Source organism: Microtus pennsylvanicus, chromosome 4 (genome assembly GCF_037038515.1).
Source record: "Microtus pennsylvanicus isolate mMicPen1 chromosome 4, mMicPen1.hap1, whole genome shotgun sequence".
NCBI lineage: Eukaryota > Metazoa > Chordata > Mammalia > Rodentia > Cricetidae > Microtus > Microtus pennsylvanicus.
Genome location: NC_134582.1, coordinates 127,597,504 through 127,623,722, shown reverse-complemented (window position 1 = coordinate 127,623,722; position 26,219 = coordinate 127,597,504). Strand labels below are relative to the sequence as shown.

Sequence of the window (26,219 nt, the reverse complement as noted above, 5' to 3'; positions counted from 1 at the left end):
AGTGTCACTGCGCCACCTCCAAGGGGAGAGGTCACAGAGAATAGCACGTCTAATTGAAATTGGCAGGGGACCTTCAGAAACCAGATACAATGTTGCATGTTGGAACCCAGCCGAGCTACTGGGATAAATTTTTGAGGCCTTGTCAACATGCCAGGGGACTTTTAAAGATGAGAGAAAGTCATTTTGTTTTTTGAGACAATGTCTCACTTTGTAGCCTTGGATGGCCTGGAACTCACTCTATAGACCAGGCTGGTTTCCAACTCACAAAGATCAGCTTGCATCTGCATCCCAAGTGCTGGGATCAAAGGAATGTGCTATAACTCCTGGCTTTATTTTCTCTCTCTCTCCCTCTCTCTCTCATTAATTTCTTTTTGCATTCTCCTGAAAGATGCTCTACAAGAGAAGTGGTGTGGTTCCATGGTTACCATTCTAAATTAAAAGTCTAGAAATCACTTGGGCTCCATATCTGCCCAAGTTTGTTCTGTGCCCCGGGGTAAGCTGTTCCATCTTTCTGGACCTGCTTATCTGTCCTGCAATCAGGAGAACCACACTTCAAGCCCATTTTCTAGTTCTAAGGCTTAGCAACCCACTTTAAGACCTGACGTTAACACAGGGAATGCTTTCCTGAGAGTCTTTCAGCAAGAAAAATAGTAAGGCCGACACATTCCTGACAAGTCTACAGCTCTGTTACGCTGCACGCCTCCCTACTTGAGAGGGACAGCCACCTTATGCCTGCAGCACTGTGTTTTTGTGGCATCAGGGCATGCCTGTGCTCCAAAGGGAAACTTTGGAGACAAGACTTGAGTGATGCACCTTCCAAGAAGGCTCCTTCTCCTAGTCCCACAGCCCAGCCAGATGTTCGCCTACATAACAAAGAAAGGAAATACAGAGTCCATCCAACATGCCGGGCAGACAGCGCTCTCAAGGCCTGGCACCTGTGAGTCTTTCATCCCTCTGGCAGGAGCTGATGCTAAGGCATTGGGGTAAACACTTGTCCATCACATGCAAGACCTCAGATTTGAGCCTCTGTCTTCCTTAAGAGACAGCATGGTGGCAGAAGCCAACCAGAGACAGAAGGGACAGAAAACTTGGGGTAGACTTTATGATTCCTACTACTATTTATGAAGTCTAGTTCCTCGTTGGTAAAATGTGGCCACCAACATTGGCTTATAGTGAAGTGTTTACAGAAATCTTAGCTAGCTCTGAATCTTGAAGAAGAGAGAACATTAGTATTGAGAATCACAAATGATGTGTCTACACTGTTCAGAATTTCAGTGCACTAGATCAGAACAAACGTTTGTAGTCTGACTTGGAATTCATCAGTCTTCATTGATCTTATGGGATTTATGTCTTAATATTCATTGGGAATCATAATGATGATTTTCTGTAAGTTCCTGTAAGACTGTCCAAGTCACCCAGGTGACCCATTAGAGGAGAAGACTTGGGACTCTACGAGACAGACAGCAGCTCTCCAAGGAAGAGCTCCACCCTCTTCCCAGCTGCCTGGTCACAGGATTGCGCGCTTGGCCCCTCAGTTTCTACAAGAGGGACAAAAAAAGCAGTTTCCACTCACAGAAATGTAAGCTCTCCCAAGAGCACCAGGTGAGAGCCTATATTTGCATAATAACTAACATCTGAGAATGTTGAAAAGTTTTTCATATACCTTATCTTCTTCAGGTACCCCAGACAGCAGAGTTTTTAATAGAATTAAGGATGTGTTTATGAGGCATAAAGAATGCCTTAGTATTCAATATAAAGGTATAGGAGAATTTGATACACTTAAAATGCATGCATATGCACATGCATAAAGCATTTTTGCAAATGTATGCGCACCTATGTGTATATATGTGGAAAGCTAGCTCATTAGTTCATTCAGCAAGAACAATAGGTCAGCACAGCACCCTGCAGCTGTTACTGCAATGCATTTGTCTAATCTCCTTTATGTGCTTAGATTCCCAAGTGACACCTCTCACCTGTCTGTATTGTACACTCAAAACCATTTTCCAAATGCCTATGAAAGGAAACTGCAAGTGTCTGAAAATGAATATGAAATAAGATTTATCAAATTACATACAATTGTTATTTTAGTAAAAATTCTTTTGGTATTCAGTTCCCCAAACCTGGCTTTGACCTCTGACCTTAATTTTCAAACCTGGGAGAAAGAGTTTGCTTATATAGCACTGAAATTGTGAACAAGGGCCCGAAGAGACGCATCAGCAGTTAAACATACTGTTCAATCCCCAGCACCCACTTGGGGGCTCACAACCATCTGTATCTCCAGGGCCAAGGGATCCGATGCCCTCTTGTGACCCTCACAGGTACCAAGTATACACTTGGTACACAGACATACATGCAGGCAAAAAGCACCCATATATATTAAATTAAATTAAATCAAATTTTAAAAAAAATTAATGATATAAATGAAATGGTAAACCACTATTTTCAACCACCCTATGGTGATCCTGAATTTAGAGTTTACTAAAATAATTCATCCGCCCATACAAATAATGCCAAAACCAGGATGGAGCAGATACAACCTAGAGACGAATAGAAAAGCGAGAGTGAACCGCTGGTGTGTATTTATTTTGATTCCTCTGTTTACCATCCTTGTCTCTCTAAGAACTCTTTGTACTTGACCTTTCATTGAATTGATTCTCCAGCGAAAGCTATTCTGATTTTCTACAGGCATGGTATGCTACGAGATACACACACACACACACACACACACACACACACACACACACTTTCTCAGAATCATTTTAATGGCATTTGTATAAATCGTTAGCTAAGTAAGTTTACAGAAAAAGGGAGAAAATGTTTGCCAAGAAAAGTTACAGGAGGGATTTAGCCATAGCCTGGACCACATAAGAGCTAACGCCCCAAGTAAGCACATCCATCAGGAGGTGGGGAGCTAACACAGGAATGAGCATGCAAGCAGTTAGCACAGCTCTGCAGAGCATGCAGGAGAACGCTGCTCTTCCACTACTCTTAACACCTACGGAGTCATATATATAGCAGAAAAGGTGGCAGGAGCAGCCACGTTCTGCTCAAGTGACTTCAGTTCACTCTGTTGCTGTGGGAGAATCGGCTCCAACTCCAACCTGCCTCTTCTAGAGTACTGTGCATTGGTTGGAGGACTTGCCATCCACATGCTCGGGGTATTATTATATCTTATGTGTCAACTTGACTAGGCTAAGAGATGCCTGGACAGCTGGTAAGGCCGTGTTTAGGTGTGTGTGTCTCAAAGATCATAGTTATCAAATTGGTGGGGCACCACATCACCCCTTGATAGCTCCGTGTGTGTGTGTATATGCACACATGTGTGCATGTGTGTGTGCGTGCATGTGTGTGTGTGTTTCTAGAAGAACACACTCAACAAAGTCATAGGCACTGCTCTATTCCTTGACAGCTACAACAGGACCAATAGGCAGGCGTGTCTGGGACACTGGCATTCCGAGTCAGATTTAACTAAGTTAAATAAACCATGGCTCATCTGACTCCTAGAGCTTTGGGTATGGACTGAATTACCATGAGTCTTTAGGATGCAGACAATAAGTGAACTTCTCCATAATTGCATGAGCCAGTCCCTCCTATTAAATCTCTCTGTGTTTTTACACATAGTCCATGGGCTCTTTCTCTCGAGCTCCCTGACTAATGTGGTCTGCAGAGCCAGAGAGAACTGGAAGACAGTGAGAAAGCCTGCTCACCCTAAACTATCCAGTCAGCAGCCATTCCTGCATGTCTCTAACCTCCCAAACTCACTGGGGGCATCCCTACTCCTTGCCTCCACGGTCAGCATCACGCCTAAGCTCAGGGCTGGATACGGAAAATTCTAGTCTCAGAAAGCAGAGAGCTGAAGTCAGAGTCAGAGAGACACTGGAACCGTGACATAACGAGAAGGGCTCACCTAGACAAGGACGGTCCAGGGGAACAAGATAAAGGACAGACATAGCATACTGAAGCTGGATGGGAACAGAAACAACCACCTGCTCTTTTCAGAGAGTATGCATGAAACAGGGGTATGGGGGTTGAAAACCAGAGACCACAAAATGAAGGATTGCTTATGTAGGAGTTTAGGTTCTTAAACTAAAGATGGGGAGGCTCAATGTCAGACAGGCATGTCAACACTTAGTTATTTAAGGCTACAGGAAGAAAGGGAACTCTATAACTAGTCCACATGAGCCGTACAGAGTGCAGTATTTAGGGAATAAAAATCACAAGCAGGAAGAGGCACCAGACACACCCCAGTCTCTTGTCATTACCCCTGCCTCATAGTAAGAGACATGACATATTCTGTCTCCCTTCTGTTTTTTTTTTTTTTTTTTTTGGTTTTTCGAGACAGGGTTTCTCTGTAGCTTTGGTGCCTGTCCTGGAACTAGCTCTTGTAGACCAGGCTGGCCTCGAACTCCCAGAGATCCACCTGCCTCTGCCTCCCGAGTGCTGGGATTAAAGGCGTGCGCCACCACCACCCGGCATTCCCTTCTGTTTTTAATCATGTGATTGTATACACAAGTGTGTGTGGGTAGGTGTGAGTAAGTACAAGTGCCCAGGAAGGTCAGAGCCAGACTTCCGAGCATTTGTGAGTTGACAGCCTGAAAGCTGGAAACTGAACCTGGATCCTCTGTGGAAGTAATAAGGCCTCTTAATGCTGAATAATCTCTCCAGCACCCATCAATGTGTTCTTAAAACCTAAGTTAACTTCAACAGGCAGCCAGAGGTGAGAGCCAGTGTATCAGCGCAAACGGCAAGGCCCCTCACTGGCTGCATGCTTCCCCGTACTAACAAGGTGATGATGACCCACATCCTACCCAGGCCCCTTCCTAAAGAAAATCTCTACAGCATGCAAAGTAATCAGAACAGTGTTCTCAATCCCAGTGCCATGTTTCATTCATCTGGACGCATCTAGAATTCCATCCGAAACGTCAACTGTCTGTAAAGCGTCTACAGCTTCATTGCAGCAGTGACTGACTTCTTCCCTAGGGACTGACTTCTTGTTGGAAAAAGGACTGTTTTAATGTTTCACTAACATCAGCTCATGTTTTGGTAACCTGAGCCTCAGTTTCCCCAAGTCTTGGCCTAGGGGCTGCTCTAGACATATCCCTTTTGCTTTTCCTGCCCCTGGCTTTTCTGTATGCATCTCCTTCTCTCTTCATCTCCGGGCTTACTGCAGACTGCTAATGCATTTGCCTTCCCACTCCTGCAAAACGCTGGAGGTGATGCTATCGAATCAGACTAGAGCCCTGGCTGCCCTCTAAGCAAATAATACCACAGAAATCTTAAAGGATAATCCAACTAAGGTGAGTGGTGCTGACAATATTATATCCCATGCCGCATAAAATGTTCCGTTCGTGGGGCCACAGCTAACCTCTCTGTCTGTAACAGCTTACGATGAATCATAGAGATGCAGCCCACTAAATCCTAAAGTCAGGCAGGCAGCTTTCTCTGTCTGCTGCATAGCAACAGCCTACCACGATGTTTATCAGCCTTCTGGGTTTTATTTTTCCTCCTCTAAACTTGGTTTAATATCTACTTATCAAGTTGAAAATTCATTTTGGAACTATTTTCAGAGCAAGTACAAAGACATCCACTAGGATATATTAGCTGCATTACTTTTATCCAATGAAATAAATAAATCTCTCACCCTACAATAAACTCAGCACGTAGGAGGACAAGCAGCCTCTTAAAGGGGCCTATTTGGATGGAACACAGCAGGGAAGCATACCAATGGCCAAGGGATATGGGCAGCCTATCTTGAACCCTACCTCACGATTAGTTAAGTGGTGCCAGGATTTATCTTTTTTTTTTTTCTGAAACAAATTTACTTTTAAATTCTTTTAAAAGTGTCCTTTATTTTTGAGATCATAAAGTAATTACATCATTTTCCCCTTCCTTCTTCTCCCTTCAAGCCTTCCCTTTTACCCCTCTTTGCTCTTTTAAAAATTCATAGTCTCCTTTCTATTAATGATTGTTTTGCACACACACACACACACACACACACACACACACTCCTAAATATATAAATACAACCTGTTCAATCTTTAAAATGTTACTTGCCTGTGTGTTTTCAGGAAAGCAACCACGGGCTCTACCTTGTATGAAACCTGTGAATCACAACCATCAACATGGCGCCATAACTTAAAGGTATAGTGGTGGTATGCAGACCTCGGTGGAGACCAACAGCTCTGTAAACAGACTTAAAACCCACTCAGACAAGAAGGAAATGATGTGTGATACCAGAAACCTAGCCAACTACCCAGCTAGAGAACTCATGGATCTGGGAGGAGAGCCTACCACTACCACTTTCTAAACCAGCCGCATCCCTAAGTCCAGTCTAAATATTTGTCCTCATACCCACAGATAAACATAGTCCCCACTCCTCATCAAGAAAACTTCTCTCTGCAACAGACAGAGGCCATCATAGAAAACCATAAACAATCAAAATGCAGAGTTGTGGAGCCCAGCCCCAATGGGTCACAAAACAACTCTGGCACCTAAAGGCTCGGGAAACACTGCAGAAGAGGGGGTGCAAAGGTTATAGGAACCAGAGGAACAGGGAGTTTGCTGTGAGAGTGTATCTCCTAGAACAATCGCAAGCTACACCCATAAAGTCGTACCAACATGATTGCCTAAACATGAGCTGAACGAGGACAACAACAGACCTCCTAATGAGGGTAGGGAAAGCCCAAGAGGCTGCAGCCCTACACAGAGACCCACTGGCAACTTAGGAATGCTGAGAGCTGAGAGGACTAGTCTTCCCCAAGGAAGAGCACAATAATTGATTATCCAATATGTAAATGTTTCATTGCTTTATTTTATGGGTATAATTCTACCTGCATGCATGTATGCATTCCACTTGCCTACCCAGTACCTGCAGAGACCAGAAGAGGGTGGAGGATCCTCTTGGAACTGCAGTTACAGAGGATTGTGAGCCACCATGTGAATGCTAGGAATTGAACAATGTCTGAGACTTTCTGTCCTACCAGGTCCCACAGCCCTTTAGCCCCCCCCCAAAAAATGCAAAGGTCTACATTAGTTATAAACTGATTGGCCCATTAGCTCTGGCTTCTTACTAACTCTTATAACTTATATTAGCCCATTATTCTTGTCTATGTTAGCCACGTGGCTTGGTGCCTTATTTGGTGAGGCAGTCACATCTAGCTCTTCTGTGGCTGGGTCACGACTGCAGAATATGTTTTCCCCTTCCCAGAATTCTCCTGTTCTCCTTACCTGCCTCTACTTCCTGCCTGGCCGCCTATACTTCCTGCCTGGCTACTGGCCAATCAGCATTTTATTAAAATACAATTGACAGGGTACAAACCATTGTCCCACAGCACCTGCCTCTTACCAATCTCTACATCTTAGAGTCAGCTCTGTATTAGTGCCCTCATATCCATCTCTCCCATCCAGCCCACAGCCCATTTTAACACGCTCCTTCATTTCTCTACATGGCCTGCCTCATGCCCTCTGAGGTGTTCTCACTCCATGCTCCTGCTCCCTCCAATCAGCCCTTCCACGGTCTGCTGCAGGACACTTCATGATAAATCCTCACCATTTACTTCTCTCATGATAACCCGGTCCTTCCTCATATCTACTGCCTGGAGCCCAAGATCCAAAGCCAAGTTTAGAGCATGTCCCACCATCCCACCTTTCTCCAAACTTAGGGCTCCTTTCGCCTCACCTCAAACCCTCTGCCCCCATCAAAGGAGCCAATTCCCCAGAATAACAGCCTGGTTCCCTATCTCCTAATTTCTTCTACACCCCTCCTTCTCTCTCTCTCTCTCTCTCTCTCTCTCTCTCTCTCTCTCTCTCTCTCTCTCTCTCTCTCTCTCACACACACACACACACCTCTCAACTTTTCTTCTTTTTTTTTGGTTTTTTGAGACAGGGTTTCTCTGTGCCTTTGGAGCCTGTCCTGGAGCTAGCTTGGGAATTAAACCCAGGGCCTTGTGCAGGAACCTACCACTGGACTACATATCCAGCCCTTGTCTCCTAGCTTCTGTTTGAGTTGCTCCTTCTGATTGGAATGCCTATCTTGCTGGAAATGCCTTCATGTCCTGGAAAAAATGCACTTATGTAGCTGCCCTCCTCCATGCAACTTTTCCTCAAGCCCATCCCTGTGCCCCTGGGTACGTTGTCTCCAAATCAGCTATAACTTTATCTTGCTGGTGAGTAACAAAATCTAGATCGCAGGTCTCTGATGTGGGATTCCCCTCTGTATGCTGTGAATACCATTGGTTAATAAAGAAACTGTCTTGGGCCTGTGCATGGAATAGAGGTAGGTGGAGAAAACTAAACTGAATGCTGGGAGAAAGAAGGGAAGAGTGAGAGAGAAGCCATGTAGCCCCTACTAGAGACAGATGCCAGACAGAACTTTACCTGGTAAGCCACAGCCACGTGGTGATACACAGATTACTAGAAATGGGTTAAATTAAAATGTATGAGTTAGCCAATAAGAAGCTAAAGCTAACAGGCCAAGCAGTGATTTGATTAATACAATTTCTGTGTGACTATTTCGGTTCCAGATGTCCAGGAAAGAAACAAGCAGCCTCCTCCAACAGGTGTCAAGAACTCCACGTTCAGTAGTGCTGCTTCCTGGTGTGTGCTGGCTAGTTTTACATCAACTTGACACAAGCTAGGGTTATCCAAAAGAAAGAAATCTCAATAGCAAAAATGTCTCCACAATATCTGGCTAGGGACATTTTCTTTTTCTTTTCTTTTCTTTTTCTTTTGGGTTTTCAAAATAGGGTTTCTCTATTGCTTTGGAGCCTGTCCTGGAACTAGTTCTTGTAGACCAGTCTGGCTCAGAACTCACAGAGATCTGCCTGCATCTTCCTCCCAAATGCTGGGATTAAAGGCGTGCACCTCCACTGCCCAACTAATAGGGCAGTTTCTTAATTAGTAATTGATGGAAGTGGGCTCAACCCATTGTGGGTAGTGCCACCCCTGGGCTGGTGGTCCTGGGTTCTATAAAAAAAAAAAAGCAGGCTGAGCAAGCCATGGGAAGCAAGGCAATAAGCAGCATCTCTCCATGGTCTCTGCATAGCTCCTGCCTCCAGGTTCCTGCCATGTCTGAGTTCCTATCCTGGCTTCCTTCAGTGATGGCCTACAGTTTGGAAGTGTAAGCCGAATGAACCCTTTCCTCTTCAGCTTGCTTTTGTTCCAGTGTTTCATCATGGAAATGGAAACCCTAAGATATGGTGCACACTGGAAACCTGATAAATACTTCTTCAACAAATGAATGTGACCATGGTAGCCTTCTAAACTCAGTGCCAAACTATTTTTTTTTTTTACATTTCCTGTGCTTTTTTTTTCCAGCTGTTTACGATGTGGTGTTCTTCTTAGCCTACTTGTAAATCATTTGCAAAAGATCAACAGAATAATCTAGCATAGGAGATAAGCCACCTTTATCTCCTGAGAAATCATTCCTTTGTTCTTTACTCCCTAGAGAAGAGTCCATGCCTCTAGGCATCCCAACAACTGATAGTGAGAAGCTATCAAAACAAGTCATTCCAAATCCATGATCCTCCCTGGTTTTAAATGCCCTGTCTGATTACTAGCGAGGCATTGGGTGGGGATCCTGATTAAACCAAAATATTCCTGGCATGAACCAAGACAAGATTATAAAGCATGTACCTGTATCCATTGCCCTTATGGATGGAAAATAACTCGAACACTACATATAGACTTCCCAGGCTCTTTTATTTCTAAGCCCAGACAATCCCTGGGCCCAAAGTGGAACCTTTAAAAAGAGAATTCCATCTGAAATGCCAGCTCTCTGTAACACAACTATAATTTCATATCCCCAGTAACGAGCTTCTTCAAACACTGATTTCAGATGGATAAATTGGACATTTCAATACATGTTTCATCAACATAGTGTTTTCCTATCTGATGCAAATATTTTGTTTTCCCTGACTCTCTTCTACAGAACCATTTCCTGCAATCCTCCTCAGGACAGTTAAAACTCTCTAATTCCAACAGACAGCCTAGAGAACTTAGAAACCAACATAGAAATCCTCACACTAAAAACTGTGGAGACCCATTTGTTCTGGAACACTGCTATCAAGTCTGTGTTCTCCTCTGAGCTTCCCAAAGGTCAGGACAGGACAGACTGTCCTGACCACCTCAGCGGGGCTGGGCTAGACAGACAGTGGCAGAGCCCTGTCCTGTGGGTCACTGTAGGCCCGGAAGGAATGAAGTGAAAGATTATGCAGGACGGACAGACGGTGGGTGGTGGTTTCTTTCGGTCCCTAGATAAGATTTGTTCCCATTCCACTTGTTTATCTGTACTGGATTTCTTGCTATGTACTGATTCCAAACCCCAAAAATTTCAAGGCTATTCTGAACATCTTTTATTAATACCAACTCAAAAATTTCCAGATAGATGCCAAAGGTGCAGAAGCAGGTACCATATAAGGTCTGTTCCTTCAAACTTCATGAGACATGTTGAAAAGATTTAATCCTAGCAGTACAGGGAGCATGGTGAGGACCAACCTCAGAAGACCATCCGTGGGGGAAGGGTCAGATGACATCAGAGTGCTTGTGTATAGCACTATACTGAAGGGGATGAGGTTTTCATTTGCTTTTATTATTTGTGGAAAAGGGAAAGATTCAATGAAGAAGTGAAGCTCTTTGGAAACTCTGGGATGCCCGTGCTGTGTAAGTGGCAGAGAAAAGGGATGGGGAACCACAAAGTGTAGAAATAACACAGGAGGGATTGATATTCCGAGCTATGTCGCATAGAAACCATACATGTGTGGGGCTGGACAAGGGCTTGCCAGCTTCACGTCCATATAAAAAAATAAAGCAATGCCAATGGCAATAATTGTAATTCTCAGCATTCCATGCTATGGAAATGATCTGAGGTCTACTTTATAAGGGAGGCTGGGCTGCTGGAACCAACTAGGGTCACTCAGCTGTGATGAAGGGTGGGGTTTCGGTTCAAAATCAAGTCAGCCTGCAACTGTGCCTTTTGGAAAGAACTCCATCCTTGACTACTACATTGTAAGACACTGGAGCTATAGAAAAGCATTTTCAGAGCACTGTATGAGTCCCCGTCAACTGCAGGGTCCCTCTCTTTCTGCCGGCTGGAAGCTGGTGGATTCTCCCACGCCTGTGAAGCCAGCCCAGTGCCAGGCCTTACCCCTGCTCCAGAGGATGCTCAGACAAGACGGAGGAGAGCCTTCTCTCCAGTACTTACTTTCTAAGAACAGCGATCTCGTTCTCAATGCTGCTCTCTTTGCCCTTCAGCGCCTTCTTTGGAATGCACTTCACTGCGAAGAGTTTCCCAGTTGCTTTTTCTTCAGCTAAAACCACTTCAGAAAAGGCCCCACTGTGAACAGAAAGGGAGAAAAAGAAGAATTATAGTGAGAGGTTTTGGTTGCAGAATGGCCCCTCTGATCTCAGCACAGTCATGAGGAGAATGACCACAAACATGACTGTTATATGGTGTCCAGCAGGACTCCTTCCCAAATGCCCTTAGGAGAAGAAAGTCGTGTGGATAACTGTATCTCAGTGCAAAGAGACGGTGGATGTCAACACAGGAACAAAAGGGCAATGAAAGCTGCCGTGGGTTGGCCACTTTGAAGTGTCTCTTGTCACCCTGCTATACAGCATGGTTAGGTTAGGGTCCCTTGGTGGGCAACAAGAACATTCCCTGAAGACGTTCCCCCACAGAGAAAGAGTGGTAGTCATAGCATGACCATGTAGGCCAGAAAGTCACAGAGACTAAAATTCTCCAAGTCCATAGAGACCTTCTCACCTACAGACTTTTCCAGACTGTCTCACAAACACTGAATTAATTCTCATGGATAGGTAAGGATGTAACTGCAGTGTGAGCTGGCACTGCAGGAGGGACTGGCACTTGGGTTAACTCATTGGTAGGGATAGACAATCTTTCATTCGGCAGCTTATTTCCTTTTCAAACCAAACAAACAAGGACCATACAGTGATTATGCCCATCTGAAAATACAAACCCAAGTCTTTGACAAGAGAGAAACACACTGTAACCAGGATGTGTGAAGCCAAAGAGCCCATCTCTCGCCAGTGATGGCATCGTCAGGCTGCCCAGTCCAAGCTTAGAAACAGACCCCACATCCTTTAGCCATCAGCAAAGATATTCTTAAGCATACACAGGAAAAAAGGGGACAGGATTCACATCTGCTTGGTACACTGGACTATGAGTCTTTGGGATAATGTTCCTACTAGAACATGAACTCTCAAGCAAGAAAAGAATGTCCGTTTTCATGACCTGAATCTAATTATTCAGGGCAGGAGATAATCATTCAATGAAACAGTCAAATGGGAAATTCCAGCAAGAACCTTCTGCCCAAATCTATAAAGAATTCGTAAGTAGAATTATTTACTCAGAAGGCTATATCCTGCAGATTCTTCAGTCACTTAAAATAATCATCATTAAATATAAATACATATAGCCTCACAACAGTTTTCACAGAGTAATCTGTGGAGGGAGACAGTCCCTGTGATATTTGCTCACTATGAAGGAAATTGACCCAAGAAAACCAGTTCAGAACACGCTCAGAGCCCATGGCATGTGCTTCTCATCACTTCTGGTCCTGGGATAGATTTACCCAATGAGGGTGAAGAAGACCTGAGTACTCAGACACCAGATCCCTCCTCCATCACGGAAGCACTGCTTGAAAATAAGAAGTCTCACCAGGGAAAGACCAGGCCTCCCACACCAGGGGTAATTCCACACCAGAGTCTCCTCATTTATTTTTGTCTTCCACTCAGTTCCCTGTCATGCACGTATACCATGAAATTGTCATATGCTGTTTGAGCATGTTCAAAGCGAACTCTGGGAGTAAGGAGAACTTTCTGGTCCCAGACTCTAACATGTTTGTTTTCAAGTGTCCTCCAGACCCCCTTTTCTGGGGCACCCCCAACTGTGACATGGAGGAAAGGTAACAACAAGATAGTCCGAGAGTAAAAGCATTGTGCCTTTGAGAACAGCTAGAAGGTGAACTCCTCCCAAGGAGGTTGCTACTGTTTTCCCCATGGTGAGAAAACAGAAACTCATCTACAGAAAGAAAGCTCAGCTCTGCCTGGAACTCTCAGTCTGGGAACTTAGTCATGACTGTTACAGCAGGGCTTCCCCAATCACTCCTGATGCAGAACTGCAAGCGCTCAAGTAGATAACATCACCTTTCTGCACTGTTTGTTCTTTTACTTAAAAAAACTCACCCAAAGGGAGACCCCATAGGAATTTCAGCTAATTCTAACAGTTCTTCCCCTGGTCGGTTTCCGCTGGGTGTTTATAAGCCCATGATTTAATGTTGTCTTTTCTTTACTCTCTGCAGTGGGCCACTCTGGTCACCTCTGGTAGGGTTTTGTCTGTTTGTTTTGAGCGCCCTCCAGTAGGAAGATGGTTTTGTCTGTCTGTGTTTTGAGCGCCCTCCAGTAGGAAGATGGTTTTGTCTGTTTGTGTTTTGAGCGCCCTCCAGTAGGAAGATGGTTTTGTCTGTCTGTGTTTTGAGCGCTCTCCAGTAGGAAGATGGTTTTGTCTGTCTGTGTTTTGAGCGCCCTCCAGTAGGAAGATGGTTTTGTCTGTCTGTGTTTTGCGCGCCCTCCAGTAGGAAGATGGTTTTGTCTGTGTTTTGCGCGCCCTCCAGTAGGAAGATGGTTTTGTCTGTCTGTGTTTTGCGCGCCCTCCAGTAGGAAGATGGTTTTGTCTGTGTGTGTTTTGCGTACCCTCCAGTAGGAAGATGGTTTGCTATCAATCCTCTGCTTCCACCCCTCTGCTGCTTACTGTTTATTCCTTTACTTTCGCCTGCTGTATAGATAAGAAACTCACTAAAAATCAAAAGCAGGGCTATCATAGATCATTCTTTAGACTTTATAAAACCCATTCTCAATGCTGCTAACCCAGTGGGTTTTATTGGTTTCCCCCACCCCGGGCATCTTTCCAATTTGCCAAGTCCTTTCTCCGGAACAGAGAATCCCTTCAGTGCTGCAAGCACCTGCTGGGCGTGGGTCAATAGTTACCCTCAGGCCTCTCCTCTCTCACTGGCCACTACCCTGCTCTGCCCATACCCCGGCTCTTTTATTGTCCCCAGGGAATCTCTAGACAAGAAGAGACCATGGTCAATGCAGAGGAGACAGTCTGCTTAAAAGGGGACCCTCACCTGCAGATATGAGGCTCCCACAAGGGAAAACACTGCTTACCCCTGTGAGTCATTTTCTTCCTGGGAAATGGTGAGAAAGTGAGATTATAGCTCGAGTTAGGAGGTTAGGGAGAGGACTGAGAGGGGGTGGCACTCCAGCAGCGGAGCGTTCTCTGCCTTTGTTCCTGTGGGTAGAACAATCTATCTAAGGTCCCTATGAGGGCAGAACCATGGGGTCCACATACACAAAATGTTTCACAAACTAAGCAGCTCAGGCTTGACAACATGAGCCACGCATGTTGTGCTTAGAGATGGACATGGGACAGGTTTAGGACACATGAGAACAACAGAAATAGTTGCTGAAGTCAAATCATAAAGCCAGGGGTATAGTCCCACCCTCTCCGAATAAAAGGCAGCCTACATTTTATACCCCTAGGTACAGACTCAAAAGGAAAGAGGTCAGATCTCCAGCACCCATTTAAAAGCTGGACATAGTCACATCCAGCTGTAACCCTAGTGCAGGGCAGGGAGACAGGTGGATGGGTCCCTGGAGCTGTTGGCCAGGCAGCCTAGTCAATCTGTGACTCTGAGTTCAGTGAGAGACCCTGTCTCCAACAATAAGGTAGACAGCAGACCCAAAGCACAACTGACATCAGCTTCTAGCCTCCACACATGCTCACGGAGACATATGCACTACACATGTCCACACATACAATAGGTACAGTATTTGTACACACACACAGTGAGAGAGAGAGAGAGACAGACAGGGAGAGAAAGGAAGATTAGAAAAGAGATGACTTTTTTCCATAATCATAACAGCCATGAGATTTAAAGAAGAAATCAAGTGATGGATAAATAGACGAACAAAGAGGAACATACAAATAACCCTAATTCTGGGGAGGCAGAGTGGTTCCCTGGGCTCACTGGCCAATCAGTATGTGAGCTATACTGGGTGGCCAGTGAGTGGCAGACACACATGCCATACATAAAATGGAACATTAATCATCCCTTAAGGGGCTCTGGCACATGGTCCAGTAGAGATGAACCTTGAAGACATGTGCTAGATGAAAGACACCAGTCACGGAAAGGTAACACTATGTGTTTCCACTCCGTGAGGTCCCTGGAACATTCAGGGTCATAGATAGCAAGTAAACTGGGCTAGAGTAAAGGAGAACAGGAAGTGACCGTTTAACTGGGACGGAGTCTGGTAAATGAAAAGATGCAGACGGTGGTGGTTACACAACAACGTGTAATAGTTCAGGCCATAGAACCCCACACCCAAAGAGGTTAAAATGATAAAGTTTATGGTATGCCTATCTTAGCACAATAAAAAACAACAAGAGAATGCTTATACGTGTCTACTCAATGGCAAAGCTTCCCATAGAGACAGTGGGAAAATGTGAAAGACTCTTCACATTTTGTTACCTCCCAAAAGACGAGAGGACTCACACGGAAATTACAGGGAGTTAGGGGGCATGGGCTGCTTGGCACCTACAGAATTCTCTGGCATTCTGTCAACTAATCTAGTCCTTGGGCAACTCTGAAAGTTACAGTGCACAAGAAGTCACTGCCAATGTCTTTCAGAACCAGGGCATCAAGCACTGAGCCTAGTGCAGAGGCAGGATAGAGTAGAGAACCAGACACATTCATTGATCCCTCTGAGCTCTTTCTTTTATCGTGTGTGGGGTGTGTGTGTGAGTGTGAGTGAGTGTGAGTGTGTCTGAGTATGTGCATGTGTATATGTGAGAATGAATATGTGTGTGTGTTAGTTTCTGTGTATAGGTGTGTGCATGTGCTTGCAGGTACACATTCATATGTGTGTGAGTGTGTGCATCTGTGTGTCTGAGTATGTGCATGTGTATATGTGAGTATGAATATGTGTGTGAATGTGTGTGAGTGTGTGTGAGTATCTGTGTGTCTGAGTATGTTCATGTGTATATGTGAGAATGAATATGTGTGTGTGTGTGTGTGTGAATGTGTGTGAGTGTGTGTGAGTATCTGTGTGTCTGAGTATGTTCATGTGTATATGTGAGAATGAATATGTGTGTGTGTGTGTGAATGTGTGTGAGTGTGTGAGAGTATCTGTGTGTCTGAGTATGTGCATCTGTGTGTCTGAGTATGTGCATGTGTATATGTGAGTATGAATATGCGTGTCTGTGAGTGTGTGTTAGTTTCTGTGTATAGGTGTGTACATGTGCCTCCAGGTACACATTCAGGTGTGTATACGCCAAAGGACAACTTCCATTATCATTCCTCAGGTGCCATCTACCTTGTTTTTGGTGACAGGCTCTCTCGCCAGCCTGGAAAGGCCATGTGGGCTGTATTGGTTGGCAAGGAAGCCCAGGGCCCACCTGCTTTTCCCTGAGTACTAGGATTACAAGCACACACCACCGCACATCACTTGGCGTTTTCCCACATGTACTCAGGTCCATAAACACTTCGCTAACCGAGCCCTCTCTTTAGCCCCCTCTGAGGTCTTCTTCAGTACACCGTGCAGGGGTGGTGCCTGCCACCCCAGTACTGAAGGTGAAACAGCAGAAGAAGCAGAACGTGTTGCCAGGGGAACACTTTACTCCTAAGTTCGAGCATGCAAAACCACTTTTCTCATTTACCCAAGCAACACGCATAAATTTATCTTCCTTAAGTTTTCCAAAGGTGATGCTTTCTAGACTTAGACACTGTACGATGAACATACATTGTTATTGTTCCCACAATAAGCAGAAATCACTTGAAGACACCCCAGTTCAAGGCAGCTAAGATCATCTTTAGTAAAAGGGGTGAATGGACCTTTCAGACACTTTCTGTGGAATTACTCAACACAGTTTCAGGAGGCTGAGCTGGAGGTAGCAAGGACCATAGCAAGGGAAAAGGTCTAAGAGCCTAGTAGGCCTTCAGACAACCCAAGAAGCTAAATGCCAAGGAAGGAAAGTAGAGGGTGGTGGAGCATGCTTTCCACTTGTACTCTGTAGGTCGTAAATGTGAGCAGAACCAAGTGGCAGACACAACGCTGGCCTAGACAGTCCCGTTTCTACCTGGCCAACAGCCGCCTGTGATGTTAGTGTGCCCGAAGGACAAGGCAGGCCTCCTCCTCGGCAACATGGCTGCTTTCTTCATCTCCACTCAAGGGCCACTACGTGGGACACGTTTGTTCACACCTGCCCAAGAAGGTTAACATAGCACTCTTGGTTCTGATGGTGAAAATATTAGATCTGTGAGTTGATGTCAATAAGTAAAAACTCATAGGAAAGAAAGAGAAAGAGAAAGCAGGATGCAGTGCAGACCTCAAGGTGATAGAAACATACAATTGTAGGAGAAATAAAGATTCCAGGGTTCTGGAAAATTACACGCTTGCAAATTATGACAAAAATATTTATTAAATTATAAAGGAAATTGTTATTCAAAAAAAATTACTCAAGCTCTCAGTGAAATTCGTCTGTGAGAAATAACCAGAGTGGTCAGACAAGTTGTTCTTAGCCGCTAACAACCTCTGCAGCTGGAGAGCACTGCAGAAACTGCAGGCCTGACTCCTCCCCTGCTGTGCCTCACATCCAACCATCACCTGGAGGCAGACTGCTGGGATCCAGAGGTGGGTACCAAGGAGGAAACCATCTCTGGAGGACAGAGTTTCCAGACTAGGCAAATGTCATGGGACTAGAGAATTTTAAGCAATTGCTTAAGCTTTAAACTTCATAAAGAATGGCCCTTTTGTTTTGCCTTAATAAGACTCAAGAACGGACTCCTGCTATAGACTGCTGCACCCAGTCCCCTGAGGACCCATACCCAGGCCACCCTGAGTGTGATGGTGACTAATGGGAGGGCGGGTGGGCTGGGCTCTGGGCAATGCCTCATCTCCCCACCTCCTCTGAAAAGGCATCATATGACCCGTGCCCTGAGGATGCCTAGGCTAATACCCAGCATTAAAGGTTTTGTGAACCATGGCTGGCATGCACCACCCAGATGTGAAAATACATAGAGACATTCAGAACATCCTAACTCCAGATCTGTATCTTCTATCGAGGTGAGAGTTGAGAACAGAGGCAAGGAAATCCTAGTGTCCTTACTGAGCCACCTGCTCACTCCCAATTGTGATCATCAGAGCAGTAGGTAAGCACAGTAGCGCACACCTGGAGCTCCAGATGTTCAGGAAACTGAACCTAAGATCTTGAGGGCAACCTGGGGAGCATATCCAGGCTGTTTCTTAAAAGGAAAGTGAGAGGGGCCAGCAAGATGGCCATCTTAGGGAACTTATCGCCAGTCTCAGAAACTAGAACCTTGTACCTTCTGACTTCTGCTTTCCCATTTGCTAGTAATCTTTAACCTGAAATTAGGAAAAATATCAAATAGTCTAAAAGAATAATGCATAGCTGGGTGCTCAGAATGTACATAACTTAAATACAAATTCTCTTCTCATATAAGAACAACTTAATCTTGAAAGAGACAAGACTTCAGCTTCCAGTCTACTATAGTTTTCAGTAGTTGGGTGTTCTGTGATGTTAGTCAAGCTGAAATGGTAAACACACTATCTTCAGGGGCTGAGAAGATAGACTCGTCAGTAACGCACTTGCTACACAAGCGTGAGGACCAGAGTTTGGATTCCCTGCCCCCGGGTAACTGCCAGGTGTAGTGGTTTGCACCTGCAATCCCAGCACTGAGAAGGCAGAGACAAGTGGTTGCCTGGAGCCCTCTGCCCAGACAACACGGTGATCTCCAGGCTACTGAGAGACTTTGTTTAACAGTAACCAAGGTACACAGCTTCCAACGGATGACAACAGACGTCATCATCTGCCCTTCACTTCATCAATATATAAGTTCACTCACATACAAATGGAGAGAGGGAGAGAGACAGAGAGGGGGGAGGGGGAGAGGGGGAGAGAGGGAGAGAGGGAGAGAAAGAGAGAAACACTCACACACAGATGAACACACACGCAAAGATGAACACACACACACATACACACAGATTCCTTAGACGAAACGACTTTCAGGAAGGATCAGGAATTGTCATTTTGATTCACGAAGTATGCTAAACCAACCATTTGATAAAATTATATTCTTCCCAAATTAGACCAAGAAATAATCAGATGCTGGAATGATCAGCCCTATCCGCTGAGAGTCAGCTATTCTTGGCTCATTGCCTGGTGCTTTTTAGTTATTTTACATATGAACCAGATCGATTGTGTTATTAACTTTATGAACAGCATCACTTTTAGCCTGTTACCCCATCGCACCCTGAACTGGGCCCTCCAACATCACTCCAGGCCTCTCACCATCTATCAAAATCTTCTGTTCCACCAAGCATACCGTCTTCCCTGTTGTTAGGCAGAGACAATATGTATTTAAAAAAAAAATAGGAAAAGGACTTGATCAGGAAAAGGCAATGGAGTCAATGATATTTGTCTTGAGAAAATCTAGGAACTAGACAGGCACCGTTTAGAGCTATTGTTTCAGAACAGTCAATTCTTAAATAGAAAAAATAACCCACACGCTACCCCAACAGCCCTCTTCCTGAGCAGAGAAAGTGAATGAATCACAATAGCACTGGACTAAGATGGCCTCCGTGTCTCAGCCACTCCCCTGGCAGAAACCAAGTACTCTGAGAGATGCCAGCACCTCCTGAAAGTGTCTTTCAGTATACTGAGTCAGCACACTGACCAAAGGCCCAAGACACCCCAGTATAAAAGTCAGATTCTGCAAAGCAAGCACATCAAAAGGGTCCTGATTTCCTATCCTCACAGAGCAACTATGCACACTGCACAAAAACTAGTGTCCAATTTAGATAGGGCATCTGTTTTCTACGGTGTGTCTTACAAAGCCCTCTACTTGGCAATCACAGAGTAGGCTATGCATCAGTAAATATGAATGTTATATATGAATGAATGCTATGCGGTGTAATCATATATGTTATATATGAATGATATATATATATATATATCTTATTCATTACTTTTTATTGGTTTTGTTGAGTTATACATTTTTCTCTGCTCTCCTCCCTGCCTCTTCCCTCCCCTTCAATCCTCTCCTTTGGTCCCCATGCTCCCAATTTACTCAGGAGATTTTATCTTTCTCTATTTCCCATGTAGATTAGATCCATTTATGACTCTCTTAGAGTCCTCTTTGTTGTCTAGGTTTTCTGGGATTGTGAATTGTAGGCTGGTTTTTCTTTGCTTTATGTCTAGAAGCCACTTATGAGTGAGGACATATGATCTTTGTCTTTCTGGGTCTGGGTTACCTCACTCAATATGATGTTTTCTAGATCCATTCATTTGCCTGCAAATTTCAAGATGTCATTATTTTTTTTTTACCACTGTTTAATATTGTGTAAATGTACCACATCTTCCTTACCCATTCTTCAGTCCAGGGGCACTTAGGTTGTTTCCAATACACAACAGAGTATTCCTTACTTTTTAAAACAAGTTATCTCATGAACCTGGATCTCACCAATTTTGCTAGAACTGCTGCCCAGCAAGCTTCAGGGATCCAGTTGTCTTCCTTCCCCTCCCCCAATGATGGGATTACAGACAAGCATTGTTGAGTTCCACTTTCTGCAGGGCGCTAGGGACCCAAGCTTAGGTCCTCAGGCTTGAAGCAAGCACTTCAGCAACTGAGTCATGACCCTAGTTCTGATTCTTTGTAACTGGAAAAAAAATTCCATCTTCCTCTACAACTGGTAATTCTACACTGACAAGCAAATTTCCATAGGATCATCAAGAACCATGGAGAAGAATCCTTAAATATTGATCCGATTAGCCTGAGTGCTGCCCGGATCCATTCCGAGTCTCAGTACATTTCTGCGTCTCAAGCCACTGAAGCAGGTCTCTATTGTGACAAAACTTGTGACTAGGAGAGGCATCAAGTGGCTGCCACCCTCACTGCCTTTGACATCTTCCGTTTCTAAAGGCTATTCTGCGGCACTAAATCTTTACTGTTAATAGAGTCACTGATCCAAATAGAGCAGACAAATAAATTCCAAGTGAATGCATACTGCCATCCTCAGAACACGCTTCATTTAATGGCACAACTTTCCCCGTCGATTCTTCGTCAGCCTCTCATATTTTATCTCTGAGGTCCCTATGTCACTTGTCAAAGGTGACATGGACCCAAACAGAGTCGGCGAATTTTGTTTTTATTTCTTATCACACGATCAGGAAGGATTCTGGAAAGCCTAGTTTTTGGAGATGGTGGCAAGTAAAATGTGTTGGTTGTTCGGGGACCAGGAAGGCTCCCGAGGCCACAGCTAGTGTCATTTACAAGCCCATAAAACATGTATACAGGCTACTTGCTGTGTGGGAATATTTGACAATGGGTGCTGGAGGAATGAATTAGATGAATCAGGAACTCCAGGAATATTTTCATCTTTCTGTATTATCTTGTGACAGTTTATGCTGATGTCATGAGGAAGACATCTCTCTTCATAGAGCCTTCATGCCCTCCTCAGATATGACAAGAACGCAGACTCAGAGGATACTTGTTACCTTCTCTGTGACTATTACAAGAGTTCAATTTCTTTCTGTAACAGGGCAGTTCCTTTAATAGAGCTGCTGGGCATCACCCCCAAATTGTTGATAGAAATGTGAGTCGAAGGCTGGGATAGAACAGAATATTTGTTGGAAACATGGCCAGTTTTGTCCTGTCCATCACAGGCCCTCTTTTTTTTTTAACCAAACAGTACTAGGGATGGAGCCCAAGGCTTACACCTTCTAGGGAAGTTCTCTACCAATGGACTAGCTGCATCCCTTGTTTTAGTTTTGATTTCTGAAACAGGTTCTCATTAAGTTGTCCAAGCTGGTCTTGAATTCACCTCATCGACAAAGCAGCCCTTGATCTCGTGATCCTCCTGCCTCAGCCTCCTACATAGCTGGGATTAAGGGTCTGAACCAGAGCCTGGTAGGACCATCTTATTGCAAAACTCCTGAAAGGCTGTCTTTCATTGTTGTTTAGAGCAATGTCTGAACAAGAACTTGAAGAGTTTCTGGGCTTCTTGAAGACTGGATACCTAACAGTGTACTCCTAATTCTCTAAGCTCCCCCATAAAACCAGAGTTCTTACAAGCTCAATAATGAGTAATAGGACCACTGACTGCACCTACGCAAAGAAAATATTATCAATATTCTACTTTTTTTTTTAAAAAAAAAAAGCAATAGTGTTAGAAATAGCAAAGAATTAGGAAGATCCTGAACAATCTGAAAAAAATGTAATGGAGATGGCATGGTGGCACAGACCTATGACCTCAGCACATGGGAAGTGAGTCTGTGGTCTACACAGTGAGATCCAGGTCAGCCTGGGCCACACAGTGAGATCCAGGTCAGCCTGGGCCACACAGTGAGATCCAGGTAGCCTGGGAAACACAGTGAGATACAGGTAACCTGGGCTACATAGTGAGATCCAAGTCAGCCTGGGCTACATAGTGAGATCCAGGTAGCCTGGGCTACACAGTGAGATCCAGGTCAGCCTGGGCTACATAGTGAGATCCAGGTCAGCCTGGGCTACATAGTGAGATCCAAGTCAGTCAGCCTGGGCTTGGGCTACATAGTGAGATCTAGGTAACCTGGGCTACATAGTGAGATCCAAGTCAGCCTGGGCTACATTGAGATATCCAGATCTGCCTGAGCTACATAGCAAAACTGTCTCCAGAACAAACAGGTAAAAATACACAAATACATAATAGGACACTAAATACCTATTTAAAATAACAAAATAGATTTATGTAATTGAATTATCCCCAAGATATAAGTTAAATAATATATGTTATGTTCACATTTATATCACTCACACACACACACACACACACACACACACACGAGAGAGAGAGAGAGAGAAACAGAGACAGAGACAGATGCAGAGACAGAGAGACAGAGAGATTATCTTGGGAAGGATGAAGAAGAAGCCATAACACTGCTTCCTCTGGGGAGTGGCGTGGAGTGAAGCTCACTGGAAACTCTTTTCAATTCCTTCTATTATGTACCCATACTTTCTCGATTAAAAGTTAATGAAATGGAGAAATGTTTGGGAAAAGAGAGAGAATAATCAATATAATAATCTATACAAAATGACTAGCTAATTAAAGCCCTGCACTGGATATTTTAATTGGATCAGTCAACTAGCTAAATCACAATGACAAAATGCCAGTGACAGCCCTATCCCACAGCCAAGTTTGTCCTCTGTGCTGTGGAGACAGCCTGTCTAGACAGGACTCCTATGAACTGGTTATACAGCTCTGGTTCGTAGACCGGCAACACACCTTCACTGATAGAGAAGTGCAGTAGCCTTTGAGACAAATACATGTCTTCACAGAGATTACTCTTGACTAAGGTAACACTGGGGGACTCGTTAGTGGAGAAAGGAGAGTTCTAAATGGGTCTCAAAGGAGGAATATGTTTCAATGTGCATCAACGAGGGGCAAAGCCAGGAAGATGCAGGAGGACAAAGTCAGGTCAGTGCAGGAGTGTGTGTTCAAGGTCAGTGGGAGAGCTGACTGAACAGAGCAAACGGTAGACATTTGACAGAGGAGGGGGGGCATCAGGAAGGAGCAATGGCTTGTGGTGATGTGTACAATGCTCAGTACACATCCCGTGTATCTGCGTGTCTCGCGTTATCTGCGTTCACAATCCCCTAGAGAGACTCATGATCCACCAAAGGTCTCCAGGTTCTGATTGGTGGATATGCCACCTGACGCCGCCAATGGTGCTTTGCAGGCATGGCTAGGATGTATGTTCTGCTATGACAGATGTTCTGTGTTCTCCTGGGTGGAATCAATGTAACCACAGAGTCCTTGTAGCAGGAGGACAAGAAAGGTCAGATTCAGAGGGGATGTGACAATGGAAGCCAGAGTGACATCCCTGCTGGAAGAGACACAAAGCAAAGAAAACTTTCAGCTCCTACCTAGCAGCTAAAAGTAGAAGGAGTAGGCTCTGCCCTAGAACATCAAGGAGGAGCACAAGCCCTTCTGATGTCTTGAGTTTTGCCTTACAAGATTCAGTTTGGGACTTCTGACTAAAACTAAGATAATTTGTGGTACTGAAAGGCCATTAAGTTTTGCTAATTTGTGATAGCAACAGTAGGAAGTAAATATAAAATTAGCATCATCATTATTGTCATTTGCCACCATGCAGAAACTAGATCGTAAGACCCAAGAAGTTATACAAATCCCAAAGCCACTGACTGGGAAGCAGCAATATTCAAATCCAGCTGTGACATGTGGACAGGGTGATGTCCTGGGAGAGACAAGGGCCCACACTGTGTGTGCTCTGAGCATCTGATGGAAAGTGTGCACCTGATGAGGGCTGTGAGGAGAATGGGGGGCTTAAGCAAGAGGGACAATAAACAGAGCCGATTAATATGCAATATCCTCATTCCAAACAAATGTGTTCTGTGCCCTTTAAACAAGCAGGAACAAAAGACTCTGGCATGCAGGAACTTCATGTATGGGCAACACTTCCCTTATTTATGCTACTTAATGGCATAAAAATCCACTTTCTCTACTTTCACCTTTAAAAAGTCCCTTTGTTCTTGTCTGTCTCTGCTGCACACATTTTGATCACTGAGCTATCACGTGGGTGATTTCATAAACAAAGCTGTAAAGGGAGGTGGTCATGACGTGTGCTAGTCTCCGCATCCTCAGGAGTACAGAAGTTGGATCTCTGTGTGTGTGCATGTGTATTACTAGGGATCACACTCAGAGCCTCGTGTATGCTAAGCAAATGCCTGACGACTGATGTCCAGCTGCATCCGCACGCAGACTACAGTACAGAATAATTCTTTTCCTTCACACTATTGTCCAAAAGCCAATGAAGCTCTTTTAACCTCGATAACTGCCATCACCATCACCACCACCTTCTTCTCCACAGAATCTCCACACCACCAGTACTGTTTATTGGCACTTACTTTAAAATACTGTTATCAACCACATTCTTTTTTATTGATTTTATTGAGCTCTACATTTTTCTCTGCTCCTGTCCCTCCCTCTCCCCTCCCCTAACCAATTACATTCTTATTCTACCAACAACTCTACATGGTAACATTATCGTGCCCATTCTACAGCTGAGAAAACTAAGCCTCAGAGAAACTTACATTTTGCTATGGCGCTAATAACACTGACAGTCTAACAGGGACCTGATGTTGAAGTCTTCTGTCATTTTGAGACCATACCATTTCCCCACCAGTCTAGCTGTGGTCAAACCTCAAATTCAGAAAGAGTGATGATGAAGGGGTACCAAGGGTTTTCCACTGTACTCCCCACTCTCCAAAACTGTCCAGAGCCCCATATCCTTAACCAATAAATAGTCATTTATATTAGATGGGTAAATTCATCAACATTGTCGTAACCAGGGAGCTTTCTAATAGGACAGCTGACCTCCTCCCATGTTCCTACAGTATTTTCACCAAGCCAAGGGCTGAGGCTGAGATCCTCTGTCCTCCTACCCTGCTGAGCCTGCACTTTCTGCTGCAAAAGAGGGACAGAACTTTTCAGCAGAACTCTCTCCCCTGAAACTCTCAGTGTTCTAGAATCAGGTCCTTCCCTTTGGTCTTGGCTTCTTAATTTTCACTTTTTTCCTAAGTACAAATGCTCAGTAAAGCCAAACTGACCCTCCTGCCCACCCACTGGTCCTTCTCTTCTCAATGGCCCCCACATCTCATTATGCATCTCTGGTTAATAGAACTAACTTACTCCTCAGGCACAGTCGGCAGGCCCCTTTGTCTCCTACGACATAATCACATTAACTGTTCTCAGCCCAGAGAGAAGTTCGTACCTCTTCGGGCTTTGCTATAGGGGAACATTCTGTTTGCTGTGCAATCACTTACACACAGAGAGGCTGATAGTCAATTTATTATGAAGAGCTGACGACACACATACACACTCTGGCCAAAACTCACAGTACATATGCCCTGTGACCACCCCGCCCTCAACAGAACAAAAGATGATTCTGTGGTACTAAACCTTGGCCAAACACTAAAGGCCAGATCATGACAGCATGGTTCACTTGGATTGTTTCTATTCCTTGACCATGGGGGTTATGATCCATCAGAAAGAATGCAGACACAAACAGGATCTTGACAGGACACCCAAGTCCCAAGGGCAGGGACTAGAACAACGTTCAGAGC

At 44.5% G+C, this 26,219-nt stretch overlaps 1 protein-coding gene across 3 annotated transcripts in view; it reads right to left on the bottom strand.

The window, feature by feature from the left end:
• Camk1d (calcium/calmodulin dependent protein kinase ID) overlaps positions 1 to 26,219 on the bottom strand; it is a 407,849-nt gene that overhangs the window by 253,837 nt on the left and 127,793 nt on the right. For all 3 annotated transcript variants that reach the window (XM_075970441.1, XM_075970439.1, XM_075970440.1), the window contains exon 2: positions 11,201 to 11,332. In XM_075970441.1, coding sequence (XP_075826556.1) covers positions 11,201 to 11,332 — 132 coding nt within the window. The remainder of the gene's footprint in view (positions 1 to 11,200; positions 11,333 to 26,219) is intronic.